Raw genomic sequence first — 21,390 nt, 5'->3', positions numbered from 1 at the left:
TGCCTGCTGCGCCTGGTGGACCGCCAGCGGTGAGTTCCACAGAGCGGCGTGAAATAAAATATGCAGATAGGTAGATTACAAGTTGTTGTAATAATAATAATAATAATAATAATAATAATAATAATATAGATATGCAGATTACATGCAACAACAATATAGATATTCAAACAGCTAGTGAACTAAATAATAATAATAATAATAATAATAATAATAATAATAATATCCAGAGAGTAAGATTACAAGTTCTCATAATAATAATAACAATAATAATAATAATACTAATATCCAGATAGGTAGAGTACAAGCTACTATATATATAAAAATTACATACCCAGATAGATAGATTACTACTACTACTACTACTACTACTACTAATAATAATAAAGTTATCCAGTTGTTATTAAAAGAAAAAATACCATGATAGGAAGATTGCAAGTAATAACACTAAGACTAATGAGAGAGAGAGAAACAGGAAGTGGAGAGCCCACTGCCTGCCTGGCGACGTTTAGGATGTCAGCCCTTTGATTTTAACCCTCCATCTGCCTTCCAGGAAATCGGGGAAGGACGCCAATGCTGCCAGCCTGGCCAAAAGACCGCTCCCTCCGTTGCCGTGAGTCCGGCGGTCTGGGGTTTTGGTGGGTGGGGGTTGGAGGGTTGGGGAGGCGCCGAACTGAGCCTCTCTCCCGGTGTGATTACAGCCCGCCCCGCCCGGAGCGCGTCTACCTGGCGTCGAAGGCTGCGCCGGGGTACGAGCGGCTGGTGGCGACCTCCCCGTGAGTAGCTCCCCCCCCCCCCGAAATGTGGGGGTCATCCAATCTGACCCTGAATCCCAGCTGATCGTGCCTGGAATGATGGACGGGGAAGGGTTCCGGGGGTCCACTCGATAACCATGGTTGTCCCGTCTCTGTCATTCATTCTGGGATTCAGGGGGTGGGACTAGGTGACCATGGCTGCCCCATCCCTGTCAATCTTTCTGGGATTCAGGGGGTGGGAGAGGATGAGCATGGTTGTCCCGTACCTGTCAATCATTCTGGGACTCAACTCGATGACCATGGTAGCTTCATCCCTGTCAATCATTCTGGGATTCAACTCAAGAACCATGGTTGCCCCGTCCCGGGAAACGTAGCACCCAAAGGGCACCGCAGCACCCTTTCCCCCCTCCTTCCAGGCGCACCCCGGACGGGGCCTATCTGAGCGCCAGCGAGTTGCACCCAGGTCCCAGGTAAGTTGGTGTCCGCCCCCCCCCCCCGTTCCCCATTGCCCGGGGTTCCCTCTGGACGCCACCCTCACCGGGCTCCTCGTCCATTTTCCAGAGTCCTCCAGACGCCGACTTACCAGAAAATGGGCACCTACCAAGCTGCCGTGTCCCAGCCGCACTACCAGGCGCCGAGAAACAAGTCAGTAGCGGGGGGGGGGGGATGGGGGAACCCCCTTCCCTGTCAATCACGCTGGATTTGGCGGGTCAGCCTAGATGACCCCGGGATCCCTTCCCTGTTTGCAGGGCTGTTCCGGAGAGCGAATATATTACTGTCAACCCGGCCGCAGGTTTTTCCAGGTGCAGTTTTCCCCTGTTCCCTTTCATAAAACCATATATGCAAAATAACATATGCGAGGGCAATTCTGAATTTTTAATTAGTTTAATTGATTTAAACAATTGTATATATATTCATTTATATAATTAATTTAAATAATTCTCTATATTAATTTATGTACCTCGGGTTAAGTACTTAATTCGTTTCGGAGGTCTGTTCTTAACCAGAAGCGTACTTAACCTGAAACGCCACTTTAGCTAATGGGACCTCCTGCTGCGGCTGCGCTGCCAGAGCACGATTTCTGTTCTTAAGCAGAATTCTTAACCTGAAGCGTACGTAACCCGAGGTACCACTGTATATTCATTTATATAGGTGTGTTTTGGGGTGTATTCAAAAGGGGAATGATTGATCGTATCAATGTATTTTCCCGTTTTCAACATGCCTGTGCGATTGTCTATTTTCAGTTATATATGTCTGTTTTTGTGTGTTCAAAATGATAATCGATAATAATAAATAGATAATAAATAGAGATATAGAGATACACAGATATATATAAATATATCCATAGATAGATAGATAGATAGATATAGAACCAGATAAATAGATATAGTAATATATATCCTTTGACATACATAGATATATATATAAATATTTTCATAGAGGTACATATACAAATATATAAAAATATATTTCATTGTATATAGGTTGTACATTGACAATAAAGGTATTATTATTTGCATAGAGATAGATACTACACAGAAATACATGAAATATATAGATACACACACACATACACATATACATATGATCGGATCTACACATATAGATATATAATATAGATATAGGAATGATAGAGATAGCTAGATACTGATATGCAGATATATATATAGATTATCTATCATTCCTGTATATCTGCGTATCTGTACCTAGGTATCTCTTTCATTCCTATATTATAGATCTATATGTAGATACTGTATATAAACACACAGATATATGAATCACTGAGAAACATAATACCTAGATACACAGATTCAGATTCAAATATAGATAAACGGATAGTACAATAATAATAATTATTATTAATTTATTATTTCCCCAGCAACTCTGGGCGGCTTCCAACAGAATATTAAACATTAAAAGCTTCCCTAAACAGGGAATAATAATAATAATTATAACAACAAATACCTTTATTAATAATATTAATACTGTACCACGATAATGATAATAATAATAATAATAATAATAATATTAATAATAATAATAATAATAATAGCTTTATTGCCAATGAACAACCTATGTACAATCATATATGTGTGTGTGTGTGTGTGTGTTATCTGAATTATAGATATAGAGACAGACCTGTCTTTCTCTGTGTATCTACTATTATATCTTATAATATTATATATTATTATGTATCTCTGTGCATCTGTTATCAATATCTGTAGATTAATGAGACAGATAGATAGAGAGATAGATATGACTTCACACTTTCTCCTTCCAGCCCCGCTCCAGAGAAGACGTATTCCGGGGCCGGCCAGATCCCGGCGGGAAAGAACCGCCCCGGCACCGAGGACGAAATCTACGGCACCCCGGAAGGCACAAAGCCAGAGCGACCGTACGGCGCAGGAAAAAACGTGGGCGGGTGGGTTGAAAGGGAAACTTTTCCGGTGTCAGGGTCCCCTTCCCTGGAAGACTCGCCCACGAGATGGTGCGGTATCGCCCCCAAAAGGTGGATGAGAAGGGGATTGGGCGGTGTGGGTTTTGGGCCCAGCTCGGGGTTGGCTAGATGATCCTGGGATCCCTTTCCAACGCTGTGGCTCGGCTGTCCTGTGAATCCCATCTGATGTTCTGGTGCTGTTTTGTCCTTCCTTCTTTTCTTCCTTCTTTTCTTCCTTCCTTCCCTCCCCCTTTCTCCCCCCTCCCTCCCTCCTTTGCTTCCTTCCCCCCTTCCCTCCCTCCTTCCTTTCTTACCCTCTCTTTCCTTTATTCTTTCCTCCAATGCAACACTCCCTCCTCCCTTCCCCTTCTTTTTTACTTTCTCCTTCCTTCCTTCCTTCCTTCCTTCCTTCCTTCCTTCCTTCCTTCCTTCCTTATCCCTCCCTCCTTTCTTACCTTCTCCATCCTTCCTTCCTTCCCCCTCCTTCCATCCATCCCTCCCTACCTTCTTAACCTCCCCTCCCTCCCTCCCTCCCTCCCTCCCTCCCTCCCTCCCTCTACCTACTTCCTTCCCTCTTTCTCTCCTTCCTCCTTTCCTTCCTATTCCCTCCCTCCCTCCCTTCTCACCCCTTCCTTCCTTCCTTCCTTCCTTCCTTCCTTCCTTCCTTCCTTCCTTCCTTCCTTCCCGCTTCTTTCTCCCCCCCTCCCTCCTTCCTTCCTTCCTTCCTTCCTCCCTCCCTCCCTCCCTCCCTCCCTCCCTCCCTCCTTCCTTCTTTCCTTCCTTCCTTTCTTTCATTCCCAGAGGCGAAGCTTCCCCGATTGCGGAGACACCAGTTTCTGGGTGAGTCGGTCGCCCTCGTCGAATTTGCGGGTTCGTGAAAAAATGGTTTCGAGTTTGAAATCAAATTTGAAATTAATTTTATAGCCCAACCCCGCTAAATCCTGGAATGATTGACAGGGAAGGGAACCCAGGGTCATCTGAATCCCAGCTATCATTCCGCTTGCAACCATTTTACAGGCGGGAAAATCACATTTACGAGGAAGTGGAATGAGAGGGCGAACATGGAGACGGATGTATTTTTCGACGCGACCTGGAGGGCACCGCTTGGGGAATGGCCTGATACTCCAAATAAAGCTCCACTTTTGTCACTTATGTTTGTCCTGTGACTTGATGATGATGATGATGCCGGGGGGGGTGGGTTATTGGTTTGTTAATTCCGATGGTATATTTGGTGGTTTTATATTTTGATTTTTCTTCTGCGAACCATAATAATAATGATGATGATGATGATGTATAAATTCAAATAGTATATAAATTTAAATAGAATGTAAATTCAATAAATAACAATAGCAATAATAATAATAATAATATATAAATTCAAATAGTATATGAATTGATATACAGTAGTATATAAATTCAACAAATAATCACAACAGCAGCAGCAATTTAATTCTTGTTCCCCATTCATCCCTTTTAATATATGTATTAAAAATAGTTACATACATACATGCATACATACATGCAATCATGAATATAATCGAAATACATCCCTAATTTAAGATTTAAAGGTGTGTTTACTTAACGGCCTTATCCATTTATTCCTATTATATTTATTTATGCTTTAAATGGGCCACTAATTTATCCCAAGCAGGTCTATTTTATTTATTTAATGGTTTGTTTCATTTATTTCTGTTTTAAAATGGACCACTAATTCATCTCAGGCTTCGCTCAGTGAGGGAAAAGGTGTAGGCCGCACCGAGTTACTAGGGAGGTTGAGGCGTTGCCAAGAGCAGGCCTATATTATTTAGTTATTGGTTTATTTGATTTATTTATTTATGCTTTAAACGGGCCACTAATTTATCTCAAGCAGGCCTATTTTATTTATTTAATAGATTCCTTCATTTTCTGTTTTAAAATGGACCATTACTTTATCTCAGGCTTCATTCTGTGAGGGGAAAAATGTGTAGGCCGCACCTGGTTGCTAGGGATGCCAATGCATTGCCACCTATTTATTTAATAGTTTATTTTATTTATTTATGCTTTAAACGGGCCACTAATTTATCTCAAGCAGGCCTTATTTATTTATTTATTTATTTAATGGTTGGTTTCATTTATTTCTGTTTTAAAATGGAGCATTTAGCTCAGGCTTCGCTCGGTGAGGGAAAAAGTGTAGGATGCACCTGGTTGATGGGGAGGCCGAGGCGTTGCCAAGGGCAAGACTATTTTATTTATTTAATAGTTTATTTTATTTATTTATGCTTTAAATGGGCCACTAATTTATCTCAAGCAGGCATGTTTGATTTATTAATAAGTGTGTTTCATTTATTTCTGTTTTAAAATGGACCACTAATTCATCTCAGGCTTTGCTTGGTGAGGGAAAATGTGTAGGCTGCACCTGGTTGCTAGGGAGGCCGAGGCGTTGCCAACTATTTATTTAATAAAAAACAAATTCCTTCCAGTAGCACCTTAGAGACCAAACTTAGTTGGTCTCTAAGGTGCTACTGGAAGAATTTTTATTTATTTATTGTTTTGACTATGGCAGACCAACCTGGCTTCCAACCTGTAACTATTTATTTAATAGTTTATTTTATTTATGCTTTAAATGGGCCACTAATTTATCTCAAGCATGCTTATTTTATTTAATTGTTTTTTTCATTTCTTTCTGTTTTTAAATGGACCGTTACTTTATCTCAGGCTTTGTTTTGTGAGGAGGAAAAGTGTAGGCCACACCGGGTTGCTAGGGAGGCTGAGGCGTTGCCAAGGGCAGGCCTATGTTATTTGTTTATTTTTTTACTGTATTTGATTTATTTATTTGTGCTTTAAACGGGCCACTAATATAATTCAGGAAGTCCTATTTATTTAATGGTTTATTTCATTAATTAATTTATGCTTTCCATGGCCCACAAATTGGTCTCAGGCTTCACTCTGTGAGGGAAAAATGGATAGGCTGCACCTGCTTGCTAGGAAGCTAAATGCTTTGCCACGGGCGCTGTTCCTATGGTGATCTGATACGTCCAAACAGGCCTATTTTATTAATTTTTATTAAATTTTTTATTTAATGTATTTGATAGTGCTTGATGCTTTCAATGGGCCACTTATTATCTCAGGCTTCGCTCGGTGAGGTATAAGTTGATAGGCCGCACCTGGTTGCTAGGAACCCGATGCGTTGCCATGGACGCGGTTGCTAGGGCAGTCCACGCGACGTTATGTAATGGAGAAAGGCGCGCGCGCGCTCCTGTGCATCGGCCGTTAGCGTCGCGCGGTGTGCACGAAGAAACCAATCATAGGCCTCCTCTCCGTCCTTCCGACTGGCCATTCGCTGTTGTTACTAAGGGGTGGGAATAAAACTCCCGCGTATCAATAGGACAGAGATAGGGGAGCGAAAAGGAGCGACCAATGGAGGGCGGTGAGAGTGAGGCGCGTTAAAATGCAAGCGCAAAGGAGCGGCATTGCTCTTGTCCAATGGCCATTATACGCGCGGGTGGGCGGGCTCGGAAAAGACCAATGGCTGATGTGATAAATAAAAATTCGGACCAATAGGCGGCGACCTCCAACGGGTGGCCAATAAGACGCCGCGATGGGCTGACTGAACCTCGGCCAATGGGCGTCGCCGTGCGCGACCGGCTTCCAATGACTGCGTCGCGGAGGCGGGACAATGGGCGTCACCGCGCGGGCTTCCCTCGTCCAATGGCTTCCTCCGCCCGGCTAGCCCAATCAGCGCCTCCCGCGCGCGCCGCGCCGGCTGCCCAATCAGCGCCCGCGCTGCGGCGCCTATATAAAGCGGCGCCCGTTGCCGGGACGCAGCCAGCGTCCCGCGCGCGTCCATAAAGCAGCATCTTCTCGTCGCTCGGAGCTGCGAAAAGCAACCGCCGTCATGAGGGAAATTGTCCATTTGCAGGCTGGCCAGTGTGGCAACCAAATCGGCGCCAAGGTTTAATAATAATAATAATATTAATAATATTAATAATAGTAAGGGGGGGAAGGAACGCTGCTCAGCCCCTTTTTATTTTTGTTTCTTCCCCAGTTCTGGGAGGTGATCTCGGACGAGCACGGCATCGACCCCACGGGCACGTACCACGGCGACAGCGACCTGCAGCTGGAGAGGATCAATGTCTACTACAACGAGGCCACGGGTGGGTGGGAGGCCTCTGCGCCCCCCTGAGTGTTAAAGCGTTGAAATGTGAAATAGATTAAAATATATGAAATGTGAAATATATAAAAGGTGAAATTTATAAAAAGATGAAATATATAAATATGTATTTGAAAGGTTAAGAGGTCGATTCCGACAGTTCCGGGGTTTGTGTTGATCTGTGTTAAGAAAGGAGCCCCGGAGTTCAGGTGTTAAAATGTGAAATGGATAAAAAATTATGAAATGTGCAATATATAACAATATATGAAAAGTTTAAGCAAAATAAAACAAAAAATTCCTTCCAGTAGTACCTTAGAGAACAACTAAGTTTGTTCTTGGTATGAGCTTTCGTGTGCATGCACACTTCTTCAGATACAGATAAAAAGTTGGTTATTGGTAAGCCCCCTATTTGTTTAAAAAGGAGCCCTGGACTTCGAATGGGTATTTAAAAAGCCCCCTGTGTTTTTAAAAAGGAGCCCTGGAGCTCAAATGTGTGTTAAAATGTGTATTAAGAATGTTAAAGGTCGATTCCAACAGGTTGGGGGTTTGTGCGGAGCACTGGAGTTCAAATGTGTGTTAGGATGGCTGATTGAAAAGTTAAGAGATCTATTCCGACAGCCCTGGGGCTTGTGTTGATTTATATTCCAAAAGGAGCCCTGGACTTAAAGTGGGTATTTAAAAAGCCCCTTATACGTTAAAAAAGGAGCCCCAGAGTGTGTGTTAGCACTTTAGAGACCAACTAAGTTCCCTGTATGTTTAAAAAGGAGCCCTGGAGTTCAAATGTGTGTTAGAAATGGGTGCTTAAAAAGTTAAGATATCAATTCCAATAGGCCTGGGGCTTGTGTTTGTCTATATTCCTAAAGGAGCCCTGAACTTAGAATGGGTGTTTTAAAAAGCCCCCTATATGTTTAAAAAGGAGCCATGGAGTTCTAATGGGTATTTTAAAAAGCCCCCTGTATGTTAAAAATGTGTGTTAAAATGTGTATTAAGAATGTTAGAGGTCGATTCCAACAGGAGCCTTGGAGTTGAAATGGGTTAAAAGATGAGTGGGGAGAAATGCCCCTCAATTTGCACAGGTCTGGAAATTATAGATTTATTGAAGCAGCCCTGGGGTTTTTTATTATCTGTATTCAAAAAGGAGCCATGAGCAAATCCTACAGCCCTGGGGTTTGTTTAAAACAAGCCCTGGACTTCGAATTGGTATTTAAATAGCCCCCTGTATGTTAAAAAAAGTTCAAATTTCTGTTAGAATGGGTTAGATAATAATAATAAATTTAGATAATAATAATAATAATATTTATTATTTATACCCCGCCCATCTGGCTGGGTTTCCCCAGCCACTCTGGGCAGCTTCCATCAAAATATTAAAATTCAATTGTTTATTAAACATTAAAAGCTTCCCTAACAGCCCTGGGGCTTGTGTTGGTCTATATTCCAAAAAGAGCCCTGGACTTTGAATGTTTATTTTAAAATTCACCTATATGCTTATAAAGGAGCCCTGGAGTTGAAATGTGTGTTAAAATGTGTATTAAGAACACTAGGTAGCCGTGCTGGTCTGCCATAGTCGAAACAAAAAAAAAAAGAGATTTCCTTCCAGTAAAAAGCCCCCCCAGAGTTAATAGCTGGATGTGGAAAGCCCCCTATATTGTATTGGTCTATAGCAGGCATCCCCAAACTCAGCCCTCCAGCTGTTTTGGGACTACAACTCCCATGATCCCTAGCTAAGAGGACCAGTCATCAGGGATGGTGGGAATTGTAGTCCCAAAACAGCTGGGGGGCCGAGTTTGGCGATACCTGGTCTATAGCAGGGATGGCCCAACTGGGCCCTCCAGCTGTTTTGAGACTACAGTTCCCATCATCCCTGAGCACTGGTCCTGCTAGCAAGGCATCATGGGAGTTGTAGGCCCAAAACACCTGGAGGGCCATAGCTAGGCCAATATAATACCTTATATTTTATGTCATTATTATTATTATTTATTCAGTGTATATTAATCAGTATTTCTGAAGAAATTTCTTCTTTATATTACCATAAATATGTAAATATTTATAAATATATTTAAATTTATAGATATATTATTATAAATATAATAATTATAGTTACAGGTAGGTAGCTGTGTTGGTCTGCAATAGTCGAAACAAAATAACAATAAAAAAATACGCACATGAAAGCTTATACCGAGAACAAACTTAGTTGGTTTCTAAGGTGCTACTGGACTATCTACTGGTATCTATCTATCTATCTATGTATATAGAAGTTTTTTTAAAAAACAACAACTCTGGATATCTTGCCTTGTTGCCTTATTCTACTTTAATATTTTGTTGGAAGCCGCCCAGAGTGGCTGGCAAAATAATAATACTAATTTTTTATACACAAACACACACACTGGTACCTCGGGTTAAGAACATAATTCGTTCTGGAGGTCCGTTCTTAACCTGAAACTGTTCTTAACCTGAAACACTACTTTAGCTAATGGGACCTCCTGCCGCTGCGCCGCCAGAGCACGATTTCTGTTCTTATCCTGAAGCAAAGTTCTTAACCTGAAGCGTTATTTCTGGGTTAGCGGAGTCTGTAACCTGAAGCATCTGTAACCTGAGGTACCACTGTGTGTGTGTGCGTGTGTATCATATAATATCATATAATATATAATAATTTAATAATAAACCTAAAAATAAATAAATAAAATAAATAAAAATCCCCCTATATTGTATTGGTATATATGAAAAAGGAGCATGGGGAGAAGGGCCCCCCTGGATTAACAAGTGTTTGGAAGTTATAGATCTTATTCCAACAGCCCCTGGGATTTTTATTGGTCTATATTCAGAAAGGAGCCCTGCAGTTGAAAAGGCCTAGAACTGGGTGGCGGCAGCAACAACAATAACAATAGATAGCAGGTAATCAGGTAGTAGATCTTATTCGAATTGGCCCCGCTAAAAAACATTGCAGATTTTGGTGCCACGCTAGGGTTTACATAAGTATTTCACAAAAAGGAGCCCCAGGATTCAAGTGGGTGCTAAAAAGGGTGCTAAAATATACAGATGTGTTGGAAAAGAACTTAGAAGATGTGTATTTATGTTTACAGTATAGACTTAAAACACCCCAAAATAAAAATAAAAAATTCAAAATACAGGTGTATTAAAAAAAGGAGCCCTAGGACTCGTAGATGTGTTTAATAACAACAATAATTTATTTATACCCCGCCTTTCTGGCTGGGTTTCCCCAGCCACTAAGAATAAAGTGGTAGAATGTGGGATTTCAGTCCTCCAAGTGCCTTAGGATACATATAATATTCCATAATAATAATAATAATAATAATAATAATAATAATAATAATAATAATATATGTACTAAAAAGACCGCTGGAAGTGCGCTGAAAATGTGTGTTGAGTACAGTATTGCAATATGCATATTCTCTTTAAAAGAAGCCCTAGGATTTCAGTCTTTGATTTTCCCAAGTCCCTTATATAGACACAGTGGTACCTCTGGTTCGCAACATGAGCAGCGCATATCCTGAAGCGTCGGGTCTGCGCATGTGCGTCACACGATTCCGCACATGCCCAAAGCACCGAACCCGGAAGTAACCTGTTCCGGTACTTCCGTGTTCGGCGTGTTCGTAACCCGTGATGAACGCAACACGCAGTGTTCATATCCAGAGGTATGACTATATATTATTTATATATTCATATATGTATTAAGAAGGCCACTAGAAGTTAAAGAGACCCAGAGTTTACATATCTATTAGAAAGGAGCCCTAGACCTTATTGTTGTTCTTTCTTACTAAATTTGCATACTGCCCTATACTCAGAGCGGTTCACAGAATAAAACATATTTTTAATGTATTATAATACAATACAGTAAATAAATAAAACAAAGTGTTTCAATATGCGTTGCAAAAGTGCTAGAATTTATATGTGTCTTGAAAAAAGCCTTAGAAAATGTGTATTTAAAAAAGAACTGTAAAACTTTCAAAAGTGCCTTCCTAAGTTTTAAGGTTCTTTTTTAAATACATATTTTAAAAAGGATTCATATATGCATTAAAAAGAACACCAGAAGTTAAAAAGCCTTTGGGTTGATATGTAATATACACATATGTATATATGTATATGTATATATACTTAAAATACCCCACAATTAAAAAAACAGCCCTAGGGTTGAGAGATGTATTTCTTTTAAAAGAGTCAGAGGATCCATACACATATTAAAAAGTTAAAGATCTATGTATTTCTGTTTATTTGTGTGTGTATATTATAGTTTTTTAATTATTAATATTTTTTATTTTCAAGTAAACAAAAATACATACATACATACATACAAACATACATACAAAATACAACAAAAATACTAAAAACAAAAACATAACAGGAAAATTCTTGTTACTCTTATCTTTTTTTTAACATTGTTAATTGACTTCCCTCAATCCTTCTGAGTTTCACTTTAAATCATCCTTAGCATTTTGTTTATCATAATACCTAACATTTTAACAATAGTTACCATTTAAACTCTAAATTTACACTGTAAATTTTAAACTAAATTTTAACTTAATGCTAGCCTATCTCTCTTCTTAGAGTCCCTAATTCTAAAAATTGCAATATTTTTTCAAGTAAACTAAATTTCTCCCAATCTTCTTCCGCCGTATCTTATTTCTGGTCGCACAGTCTCCCCGTCAGCTCAGCAAGTTCCATAAAGTCCATCATCTTCATTTGCCATTCATCGATATCTCTTTTGTCTTCCAGTTCTTGGCAAGAAGTATTCCGGCAGCTGTTGTGGCATACAAAGTTGTGTCCTTTTTAGGGATTTCTCCCCCTAATATTCAAAGTAGAAAGGTTTCTGGTTTTCTGACAAAGGTGTTTTTAAACACCTTTTTCAGTTCATTATAGATCTTTTCCCAGAAGTATTTTACTTTGAGGCAAGTCCACCACATGTGGTAAAAGGTTCCTTCTTTTTCTTTGAATTTCTAACACTTGTTGTCAGAAGTATGATACATTTTTGTTAATTTAACAGGTGTTAAATACCATCTATACATCATTTTCATCATGTTCTCTTTCAAAGTAGTACAAGCAGTAAATTTCAAACCTTTTTTTCCACAATCTCTCCCAAGCATTCAACATTATATTGTGCCCCACATCTCTCGCCCAGTCAATTATCACAGATTTCACTTGTTCATCTTTTGTATGCTGCTCCAGTAATAAATTGTACATACACTTGAAAAGTATAAATACATATATTTAATGAAAGTTTCAATTTAAAAATAAAAAAAAATTAAATTTAAAAAAATATTCAAAGGTCCATGTTTTCATGTTTCGTTTTTAATTTTAATTTAATTTTTCTCCCCCAGGTGGCAAATACGTCCCTCGCGCCGTCCTGGTCGACCTGGAGCCTGGCACCATGGATTCGGTCCGCTCCGGACCCTTTGGACAGATCTTCCGCCCGGATAATTTTGTTTTTGGTGCGTCTCGCATCACCTTTGAGCCCCATTTCAAGCCTCCACTATTGATTGTTAGTGCATTGGCAACCCAAAAGAATTGATATTTTCATGTCTTTTTATCTTTGTTGGAAGCCGCCCAGAGTGGCGCCATTTTATTATTATGATTATTATAACACAGAACATAACTATTTTGATTTTTGATTGAAAGCATTTAACGGCCGATTTCCCTCTTGAATATTTTTCCTAGCTGATTTCCCTTTATTTTCCTGTGGGTAATTTTCAGGTTCGTGTTTCCTGGCTTATCTTTCCATCATTTCCCCCCACTTGAGTTTTAATACTGTATTTTGTTGGAAGCCGCTCAGAGTGGCTGAGGAAACCCAGCCAGATGGGATGGGTACAAACAAATTATTATTATTATTATTATTTTACTATTATTATTATTACAACGTATTTTAATCAACTCTTTGGTTTTGTGTGTGTGTTTGGTTTTTCATGTTTTTACTGTATTTATATTTGGCTTGAGCCCGCCCTGAGTATAATAATAATAAGCATATTAATATATTATTATTACGACACTGTCTCCTTTCTCCTCCCCAGGCCAGAGCGGCGCCGGCAACAACTGGGCCAAGGGCCACTACACGGAGGGGGCCGAGCTGGTGGACTCTGTCCTGGACGTGGTGCGCAAGGAGGCGGAGAGCTGCGACTGCCTGCAGGGCTTCCAGCTAACCCACTCTTTGGGGGGCGGCACGGGCTCGGGCATGGGCACGCTGCTGATCAGCAAGATCCGGGAGGAGTACCCTGACCGCATCATGAACACCTTCAGTGTGGTTCCCTCGCCCAAGGTCTCGGACACGGTGGTGGAGCCCTACAACGCCACCCTCTCCGTCCACCAGCTGGTGGAGAACACGGACGAGACGTACTGCATTGACAACGAGGCCCTCTACGACATCTGCTTCCGCACCCTCAAGCTCACCACACCCACGTACGGGGACCTCAACCACCTGGTCTCGGCCACCATGAGTGGCGTCACCACCTGCCTCCGCTTCCCTGGCCAGCTTAATGCCGACCTGCGCAAGTTGGCTGTCAACATGGTCCCCTTCCCCCGCCTCCACTTCTTCATGCCGGGATTTGCGCCCTTGACCAGCCGCGGCAGCCAGCAGTACCGGGCCTTGACGGTCCCCGAGCTGACGCAGCAGATGTTTGATGCCAAGAACATGATGGCAGCCTGCGACCCGCGCCACGGCCGCTACCTGACGGTGGCAGCCGTCTTCCGGGGGCGCATGTCCATGAAGGAGGTGGATGAGCAGATGCTCAACGTCCAGAACAAGAACAGCAGCTACTTCGTGGAGTGGATCCCCAACAATGTCAAGACGGCCGTCTGCGACATCCCGCCCCGCGGCCTCAAGATGTCGGCCACCTTCATCGGCAACTCCACTGCCATCCAGGAGCTCTTCAAGCGCATCTCGGAGCAGTTCACCGCCATGTTCCGACGCAAGGCCTTCCTCCACTGGTACACCGGCGAGGGCATGGACGAGATGGAGTTCACCGAGGCCGAGAGCAACATGAACGACCTGGTCTCGGAGTACCAGCAGTACCAGGACGCCACCGCCGAGGAGGAGGGCGAGTTCGAGGAGGAGGCCGAGGAGGAGGCCGCCTAGGAAGAACACACCTTTTGAAACCATGCTCAGAGACTAAGCCACCTTTATTGGACCCACCCCCTTGGTTTTTCTCCCATGTTGATTCTCCCTTACGACCTTCTAGGCTGTTCTCCACCTTGATTCCAAGTTCTCACCAGGTTCCTTCCAAGCTTTCTGGTTCTTGCTTCCCAAGTTCTTACCATCACATCCAAGCTTCTCCACCTGGAATCCAAGTTCTCACCCTCACGTCCAAGCTTCTTATTCTCCACCTTGCTTCCAAGTTCTCATGGTCACGTCCAGGTTGCTTCCACATCTCTCCATCTGGCCTCCTGCTTGCTTCCCCGTTGGTCCTGTGATTCCAGCTTCTTCTCCACCCATCCAGGTTCCTTCCCCATTGGTCCAGAGCCTCCAGCTTCTTCTCTACCTTGCCTTTTCACCAGGTTGGATCCGAGCCTCCAGGTTCTCCTCCAACGTGTTCTCCCGGCTCTCCTTGAGGTTTGGCCTCCTCAGTCTTTTCCAGGATAGGACCAGGATAGGGTCTCCTCTACCATTCTTCCCGGATCTGACCACCTCAATCCACGGTTCTCTCTAGGCTTGGTGGCATCTTTCCATGGTTCTGCCATGCTGATCTCCTGGATGTCTGCTTCCTCATGGAAGTCCAATGCTGGACCATGAATAATGGACCACGTATAATGGAAGTCCAATGATGGACCCCTTGGACGTCTCCTGGATTCCAGTTCCTCTTTCCTGGAAGGCACCTCTCTACGCTCTTCCTTGTTTCCTAGAAGGTCCCCTTGGTCCTCCATGGTTTTCTCTCCAGACAGTTCTCTCCCTCGATTTTCTGTGGTTGTGATGTCATCTGTCAACGCTGCTGTTTGGGTGGCCATTAAAAGCCTCTTTTCAACCCTCGTGCTGCCTCCGCTGAAGTTCACCAAAGTAAGCCTGGCGCGTGCTGTTGCCAAAGGTTTGGGCGTAGTTGTCGCGGATTGCTGGTGGGGGAGACGACACCAAAAATAAATATATGTGTAAGAGGGTAAGGGTGGGTCTAAAGAAATGGATCAATCTAAATAAGAATGACTAATACATCTAAATAAAAATAATAAATCCAAGTAATAATAAATGATAAATCTAAATAGTAAAACTAAATAATACAAAATATATATATATATGTCAGAGGGGAAGGGCGGGTCTAAATAAATTAATAAATTGAAATAATAATGACTAAATAAAAATAATAAATCCAAATAATAAATGATAAATCTAAATAATAAAACTAAATAATAACAAAAATAAATATGTTAGAGGTGAAGGGTGGGTCTAAAATGAATAAATCGAAATAATAAGTGATGATGAATACAGGTAATAAATCTAAATAATAATAAATGATAAATCTAAATAATAAAACTAAATAATAAGGTTTGGGCGTAGTTGTTGCAGATCACTGGGGGAACCAAATTATATATGTGTGTGTGTGTGTGTGTGTGTGAGAGAGAGAGAGAGAGAGAGAGAGAGGGGTGGGTGGGGTGGGGGTGGGGAGGAGGAATTTGTGAGTGGGTAAGGTGGCAATTATAAAGAAATAACTAAGTAAAGTAAGAATGATAATAATTAAATAATAATGATAAATAGAAATCTAAATGATAACAAATAATAAATCTAAATAATAACATAAATAATTAAAAAATAACAAATAGACTAATAAATAATAAATGCAAATAAGTACCAGTAATAATAAATATGGGGAAAATGTGTGGAAAACGGAAATAACTGGATAGGAATGGGGGAAATGGACCGAAGGGAGAAAACCCGTGGGGGGGGGGGGAAGGGACAGTGGGACAATCCAAATGGGAATCCCAGCTGGATGGGTGGGGTACAAATAATAAATTATTAGTGGGGAAGTTTCAATGGGAAAGGGGGGATCTCAGCAGAGAACCCGAAAAAAATCAGGAAAAATCTGAGTGGGAAAGGGAAATACCTGAAAAGGAACGGTGGGAAATATTAGTATGAGGTTTGATTAGGAAGGGGTCCCATGGTCATCCATCTCAACCCCGACTTACTGGGCACAAACCCGGTGTAGAAGGGCATCAGGCCTCCACTGGTGTAAATCTTGGTGTTGGGCCAGTAGGTGCGGGGCAGGCGCTTCCCAAAGCTGTACATGGGGCTCCTGAGCATTTCCTGCGGGGAGAAAAGACGAGGCTCAGGGACGGGACCTTGGCGGGTCATCTAGGCTGACCCGCCCCGGATCTGGACTTTGAAATCCCGGAACCAGGAAAAGGCCTGTGTCCCACCCCTGACATAGAAATTAATTGATGGCGCCAGCCCATGGGAGTTGTAGTAAGCACCTGGTTGCGGTCAAACTCGTCCATGGCGTCCTTCACCCCCGTCAGGTAGTTTTCGCCCATTATCCAGGGGAAGCGAGGGATGTAGCCCGTGTAGCCTGAAACGAGGGAAGGATAGTACTGGGGGTGTAAGCACCAGGGAGGGCTCCCTCGAAAGCAGCGTTTCGGGCCCCAGGCAGGGCTACCTTAAAACTACCGTTCATAGTGGAGCCCAGAAGCTGCCGGCATCCTTTAGCTGCGCTTGCCTTTGAGCAATTAGTCCCCGCAAGGAGAAATCTGGAAGGCACGACGAGAATGGTAGTGCAGAGGGGCAACGCTTGGGTCTTAAAGCCGGGGGGGGGTAGCTGGTTTCCGAAAGAGGGTGGAGCTCTGTGGGCAGGGCTTCCCTGAGGAAAGGGGTGGGGTCAGTGCCTACCCGAGATGGCCTTCCGCTGGATCAGGTTGGGTACGTCCATCCTGGGGGTGCGGTCAAAGCGGCAGACGTCCGTCGTCTCGGTGGCCGGCGGGAGGGGCGTGGCCTCGATCCGGGTTGGCTGGGGGGCGAGAGAGGCAGGGTCAGTGGCACAGTTCCGCCCTACCCAGGCCCAAATCCCCCCTGATTCCCCGGGTGGGGGGCATGGCCAGTTTTGAACCCAGGACGCGGGCCTACCTCCTCGCTCCCTGCGCCACACGGGACGGCCCTACAGCCCTGACCGCAAATCAGGGACATCCCCGGATCACACGGTCCCCGGTCCTGCTCCCTTCCGCACACCAGTGCCACGTCCGGGTGGCACAGGTACATCTTCGGCCCCGGGTTCAAGTCTGCGCCGGCCGATGAGGCAAACTGGCGCCAGCCGGGTCCACAGGCGAGGCGGATCCCCGGGTGGCAAGGGGCGGCCTTGCTCGCCCCCATTGGTGGAGGGGGGGCGGTTGGCGATCGGGTGCCCTCTGGGGGAAATGTAGCACGCTGCGCCCGGCCTGGAAGAGGAATGCAACCCTGGTAAGGGACAAAGCCTGAAAGAGAACCGCCAGATATAAAATAATAATAATAATAATACCTTTATTGTCAATGTACAACCTGTGTACAATGAAATTAAAATTAAAATAATCAAAAATAAAAGTGACAACCGTTTATAAGTCGGGTGATATGAAATAGGAATAATGATAGCAAATAAGGAGATGGGGGATTCAGAAAATACAAAAGGGGTAATACTAGACATGAAAAATTCTGATGAGAAAAGCAACAACAAAATGCTAGAAATAGAATTGAGGCAATATGAAATAATGATAAAATATTAGAAATGGGGAAAAAATCAATATGAAAGCAATATGAAATAATAAATGGGGGGGAATCAATATGAAATAATTAAAAAACATTAGAAATTGGGGGGAAATCCAGTAAGGTCTAAATAAGAACAGCGGCAACAGGAGGATGGAATTTGGGCATTGCAAAATAATCATGTATATATAGAGTTCAGGAAAATGACCCACCGGAATAACCCGGGATGTAGTTTTGGTGCTGGTCCATGCATTCGCGAAAAGGCCGGTCCCGGCTGGTGAAGTCGCCGACAAATTTTGGCCTGGTCAGCGGCGCCAGGACAGAGACGGGGCTTTTCTGGACACTGGGGTCGGTCAGGATGTCGCAGGTGATGCGTCCGTAGGGCTTGCCCACCTGGTAGCGGACCTGGGGGTAGAAGCCCCCGTACCTGTCGGGAGGGGGGGGGCAGAGAATAAGATGGGGAAATCAAGTGCGGGTTGAGCATGGCAGGACCCCTGGGCATCATCCAGTCCAACCCTGACGGAAGGAAGCAATCGGGGCGGATATTGAATAAGAGAAAAGTTATTTATATGCCTCTTGCTAGCCAGAGGTCTAGGGCAGAGATTGATCAATATATACCAGCCATGTCCAACAGGTAAATCGCGATCCGCAAAGAAATAGGTAGATCTGCAAAGAAACAGGAGTTGGACACCCCTGATATATGCTGTATTTGGCGAGGTTTTATGACTCAGAAAAGCGGGGATTGTCTAATAATAACAATAATAACAATAATAATGTTATTTATACCCCACCCATCCGGCTGGGTTTCCCCAGCCACTAAAATACAGCAGTCCATCAAGCATTAAAAGCTTCCCTAAACAGGGCTGCCTTCAGATGTCTTCTATAACTTTATATATAAAAATATTTATATAAATAGAGAATATAAAATATTTATACCTATCAATTTTGAGAAAGAATAGATATAGATATAAACAGGAATCCTGTATATACTCAATACATTCTGTATAAAGACAAATGCTGTAGACCAGGCATGGCCCAAATTGGCCCTCCAGATGTTTTGGGACTACAACTCCCATGATCCCTAGCTCAGGACCAGTGGTCAGGGATGATGGGAATTGTTGTCCCAAAAACATCTGGAGGGCCAAGTTTGTCTATCTCAGTGTTTTTCAACCTTTTTGGGCAAAGGCACACTTGTTTCATGAAAAAAATCATGAGGCACACCACCATTAGAAAATGTTAAAAAAATTAACTGCCTATATTGACTACATATAAAGTAATTCTCTTGAATAGGAATCAAATAAACAAATTTTTCCCACGGCACACCAGGCAACATCTCGCGGCACACTAATGTGCCGCGGAACAGTGGTTGAAAAACACTGGTCTATCTGGACAAACTAGATAGAACCATAGATTTGAATGGGACCTCTCAGCGTCATCTAGTCCAGCCCACTTCAGGAAACCGATTTCTATTTCTTTTTTGCCATCAATAGTATATTTCTGTCCCTCCCTCCCTCTTATTAGAGACCCTCTAGGTTTGTAAGATATCCCGCCCGCCCCCCCAAATTTGGGGCTCAAACTCACCCTGGGATGTAGTAGGGTTCCTGGGGGAAAAACTTCCCTTTCCGAGTGGCTGCCATCTTGCCCTGGTACCTTTGGGTGTTGGGGTGTGGGTGACTGGGTGGCCCCTGACTTCTCTGGGGTGCTGGATGCCCCCTAGAGCAGCTGGGCTCACCCGCGGCGACCATTATGAAGTGGTCATGTGACATCGGCCTGCTGGCGGGCAGGAATTCAACAGGCAAAGCTATTGGGGGAAATGGCTTTCTCAGCAGGATTTCTCCATAAATAAATGGAAATTTAGATTTGGTAAATGTTCGGGCACCGCACCGAGGGTAAACAAAAAACAACCCATGCTCTACCTGACAAATTCCTGCCCGCTCTCCTTTCCCCCCTCTAAATGCTATTCCTCCCCTAGAATCCCTTCTCTATGGCCCGCAACTCCCAAAGCCGCCAGCAGAGGCGCTTTTCTCTAGGAGGAAGCCAATAGGAATCTCACGGAAGCCCTCTGCTCTCTGGCAGATAGAAACCCCCCCCCCCCGGTGAATTTTGGATGTGGGGTGCAGGGGGTTCTGGGTGGAAATCACACCGGCAAAGCTAGCGTTGGGGAAGGGGGAGCGGGCTGCAGTCCCCATGGTTTCCAGCAAATGGGCAGAAATGGCAACGGTGCAGCTAGATTTGGGGAGGGGGGGAACGGGCTGCAGTTCCCAAGGTTGCCAGCAGACAGGCAGGCGAAAGCTGCTTTGCCAAGCAGGAATCACACCGGTGCAGCTCGAAGGAACTAATTTCCCGGGAAGGCTTCTTTGACCGCCATCCCCACCTGCAGAAAGGCAGAAGCTCAAGGCAGTTGAAATACTCCGGACCATGATAAACAGGAGGGATGGAAATGATTGGGGGGAAGGGTCCTCAGGGTCATCTAGTCTCACCTGCGCCGAAGCAGGAACTGTAGAGCTACGAAATGAGAGATGGGCCTTGATGGCGCTTCTGTGCCTTGCAGCAGGTTGGTCTAGACGACTGCCGGGGGTCCCTGTTCCATTTTTAGGCTTTGGGAAGACAGTGACCCTCTGACCTCACATTTGGGGCTGAACCGTTCCCTTGGGGCCCCAAAGAGTTTCCACGCTATAAATACTTGCCAAACCCAAAAATATTTCATCTGGGGAGGGAGGGGAATTCACAGTATTGTAAATGATCCTAAAATCATGGAACAGTTGAACTGGAAAGGGACCTCACGGTCCTCTAGTCTGACCCGCTTCAGTGCAGGAATCTGCAGGTGACCCGAGGGGGTTGGATTGGATGACCCTCCGGATGCCCTTTAGGGCCCCCTTCTAATTTAGCCCTCCCTCCCTCCTGCTACCCCCACTCACTTTCTCCACCCTTTCACTTTCTTGCCTTTCATCTCCCCCCAGTTCTGTCAATCTCCCCTCCTCGCTTCCCCCAATTTCACCACCAATCTCCCCCAATCCCCCCCTTCCCTCCATTTCCCCTGTCAATCTCCCTCCCCCCAATTTCCCCTGTCCATTTCCCCCCTTTCCTCCATTTCCCCGGTCAATCTCTTCCCTCCCTCCATTTCCCCCCCCCGTCAATGTCCCCCCATTCCCCCGTCAATCTCATCCTCTCCTAGTTTCCCACCCTCCCCCCGCCCCGCCCCGCCCTCCCCCTCCCTTCCGCGCGGGGCCGCGCCTCTCTGGCCGGCGTGGGAAAAAACGACCGAGACTTTCCCACGCTCTCCGACTCATGCTAATGAGCCCCGCCGGCGGACCCGCCCCCGGGACCCGCCCCACGCCCGGCCGTGCCCATATAAGGAAGCGCCTGCGAGGAGAGCTTGCTAGGATGAATGGGAGCGCGGTGAAGCGGATTAATGAAT

The 21,390-nt window shown here is 44.2% G+C and overlaps 2 protein-coding genes across 2 annotated transcripts; one reads left to right on the top strand and one right to left on the bottom strand.

Annotated features, from left to right (window-relative positions):
• Nucleotides 1-7,008: 7,008 nt before the first annotated feature.
• Nucleotides 7,009-14,458, top strand: TUBB4B (tubulin beta 4B class IVb). The gene is made up of 4 exons (XM_033137790.1): nt 7,009-7,120; nt 7,214-7,322; nt 12,652-12,762; nt 13,339-14,458. The coding sequence occupies exons 1-4, from the start codon at nt 7,064-7,066 to the stop codon at nt 14,397-14,399; spliced, it is 1,338 nt and encodes a 445-aa protein (XP_032993681.1). The 5' UTR covers nt 7,009-7,063; the 3' UTR covers nt 14,400-14,458.
• Nucleotides 14,459-14,918: 460 nt separating this feature from the next.
• Nucleotides 14,919-19,830, bottom strand: FAM166A (family with sequence similarity 166 member A). Its single transcript, XM_033137792.1, has 7 exons — nt 19,554-19,830; nt 18,185-18,399; nt 17,364-17,707; nt 17,130-17,247; nt 16,718-16,812; nt 16,433-16,550; nt 14,919-15,367 (listed from the first exon to the last, which is right to left on the bottom strand). Exons 1-7 carry the CDS (start codon nt 19,736-19,738, stop codon nt 15,279-15,281), a joined length of 1,164 nt encoding a protein of 387 aa, XP_032993683.1. The 5' UTR covers nt 19,739-19,830; the 3' UTR covers nt 14,919-15,278.
• Nucleotides 19,831-21,390: the final 1,560 nt, after the last annotated feature.

Source organism: Lacerta agilis, chromosome Z, assembly GCF_009819535.1.
Source record: "Lacerta agilis isolate rLacAgi1 chromosome Z, rLacAgi1.pri, whole genome shotgun sequence".
NCBI classification, from domain to species: domain Eukaryota; kingdom Metazoa; phylum Chordata; class Lepidosauria; order Squamata; family Lacertidae; genus Lacerta; species Lacerta agilis.
The sequence above is the reverse complement of the archived record's forward strand: the minus strand, read 5'-3'. Positions and strand labels throughout refer to the sequence as shown.

What these genes read in the sequence shown, in the direction of transcription:
- TUBB4B (XM_033137790.1), top strand. Translation starts at nt 7,064, where the DNA reads ATGAGGGAAATTGTCCATTTGCAGGCTGGCCAGTGTGGCAACCAAATC. An exon ending in GCAACCAAATCGGCGCCAAG is followed by an intron (nt 7,121 to 7,213) that starts GTTTAATAATAA and finishes TTTCTTCCCCAG; the next exon opens with TTCTGGGAGGTGATCTCGGA. An exon ending in CCCGGATAATTTTGTTTTTG is followed by an intron (nt 12,763 to 13,338) that starts GTGCGTCTCGCA and finishes TCTCCTCCCCAG; the next exon opens with GCCAGAGCGGCGCCGGCAAC.
- FAM166A (XM_033137792.1), bottom strand. Translation starts at nt 19,738, where the DNA reads ATGTCACATGACCACTTCATAATGGTCGCCGCGGGTGAGCCCAGCTGC. An exon ending in GTGGCGCAGGGAGCGAGGAG is followed by an intron (nt 17,248 to 17,363) that starts GTAGGCCCGCGT and finishes CTCGCCCCCCAG; the next exon opens with CCAACCCGGATCGAGGCCAC. An exon ending in ACGAGTTTGACCGCAACCAG is followed by an intron (nt 16,551 to 16,717) that starts GTGCTTACTACA and finishes TTCTCCCCGCAG; the next exon opens with GAAATGCTCAGGAGCCCCAT.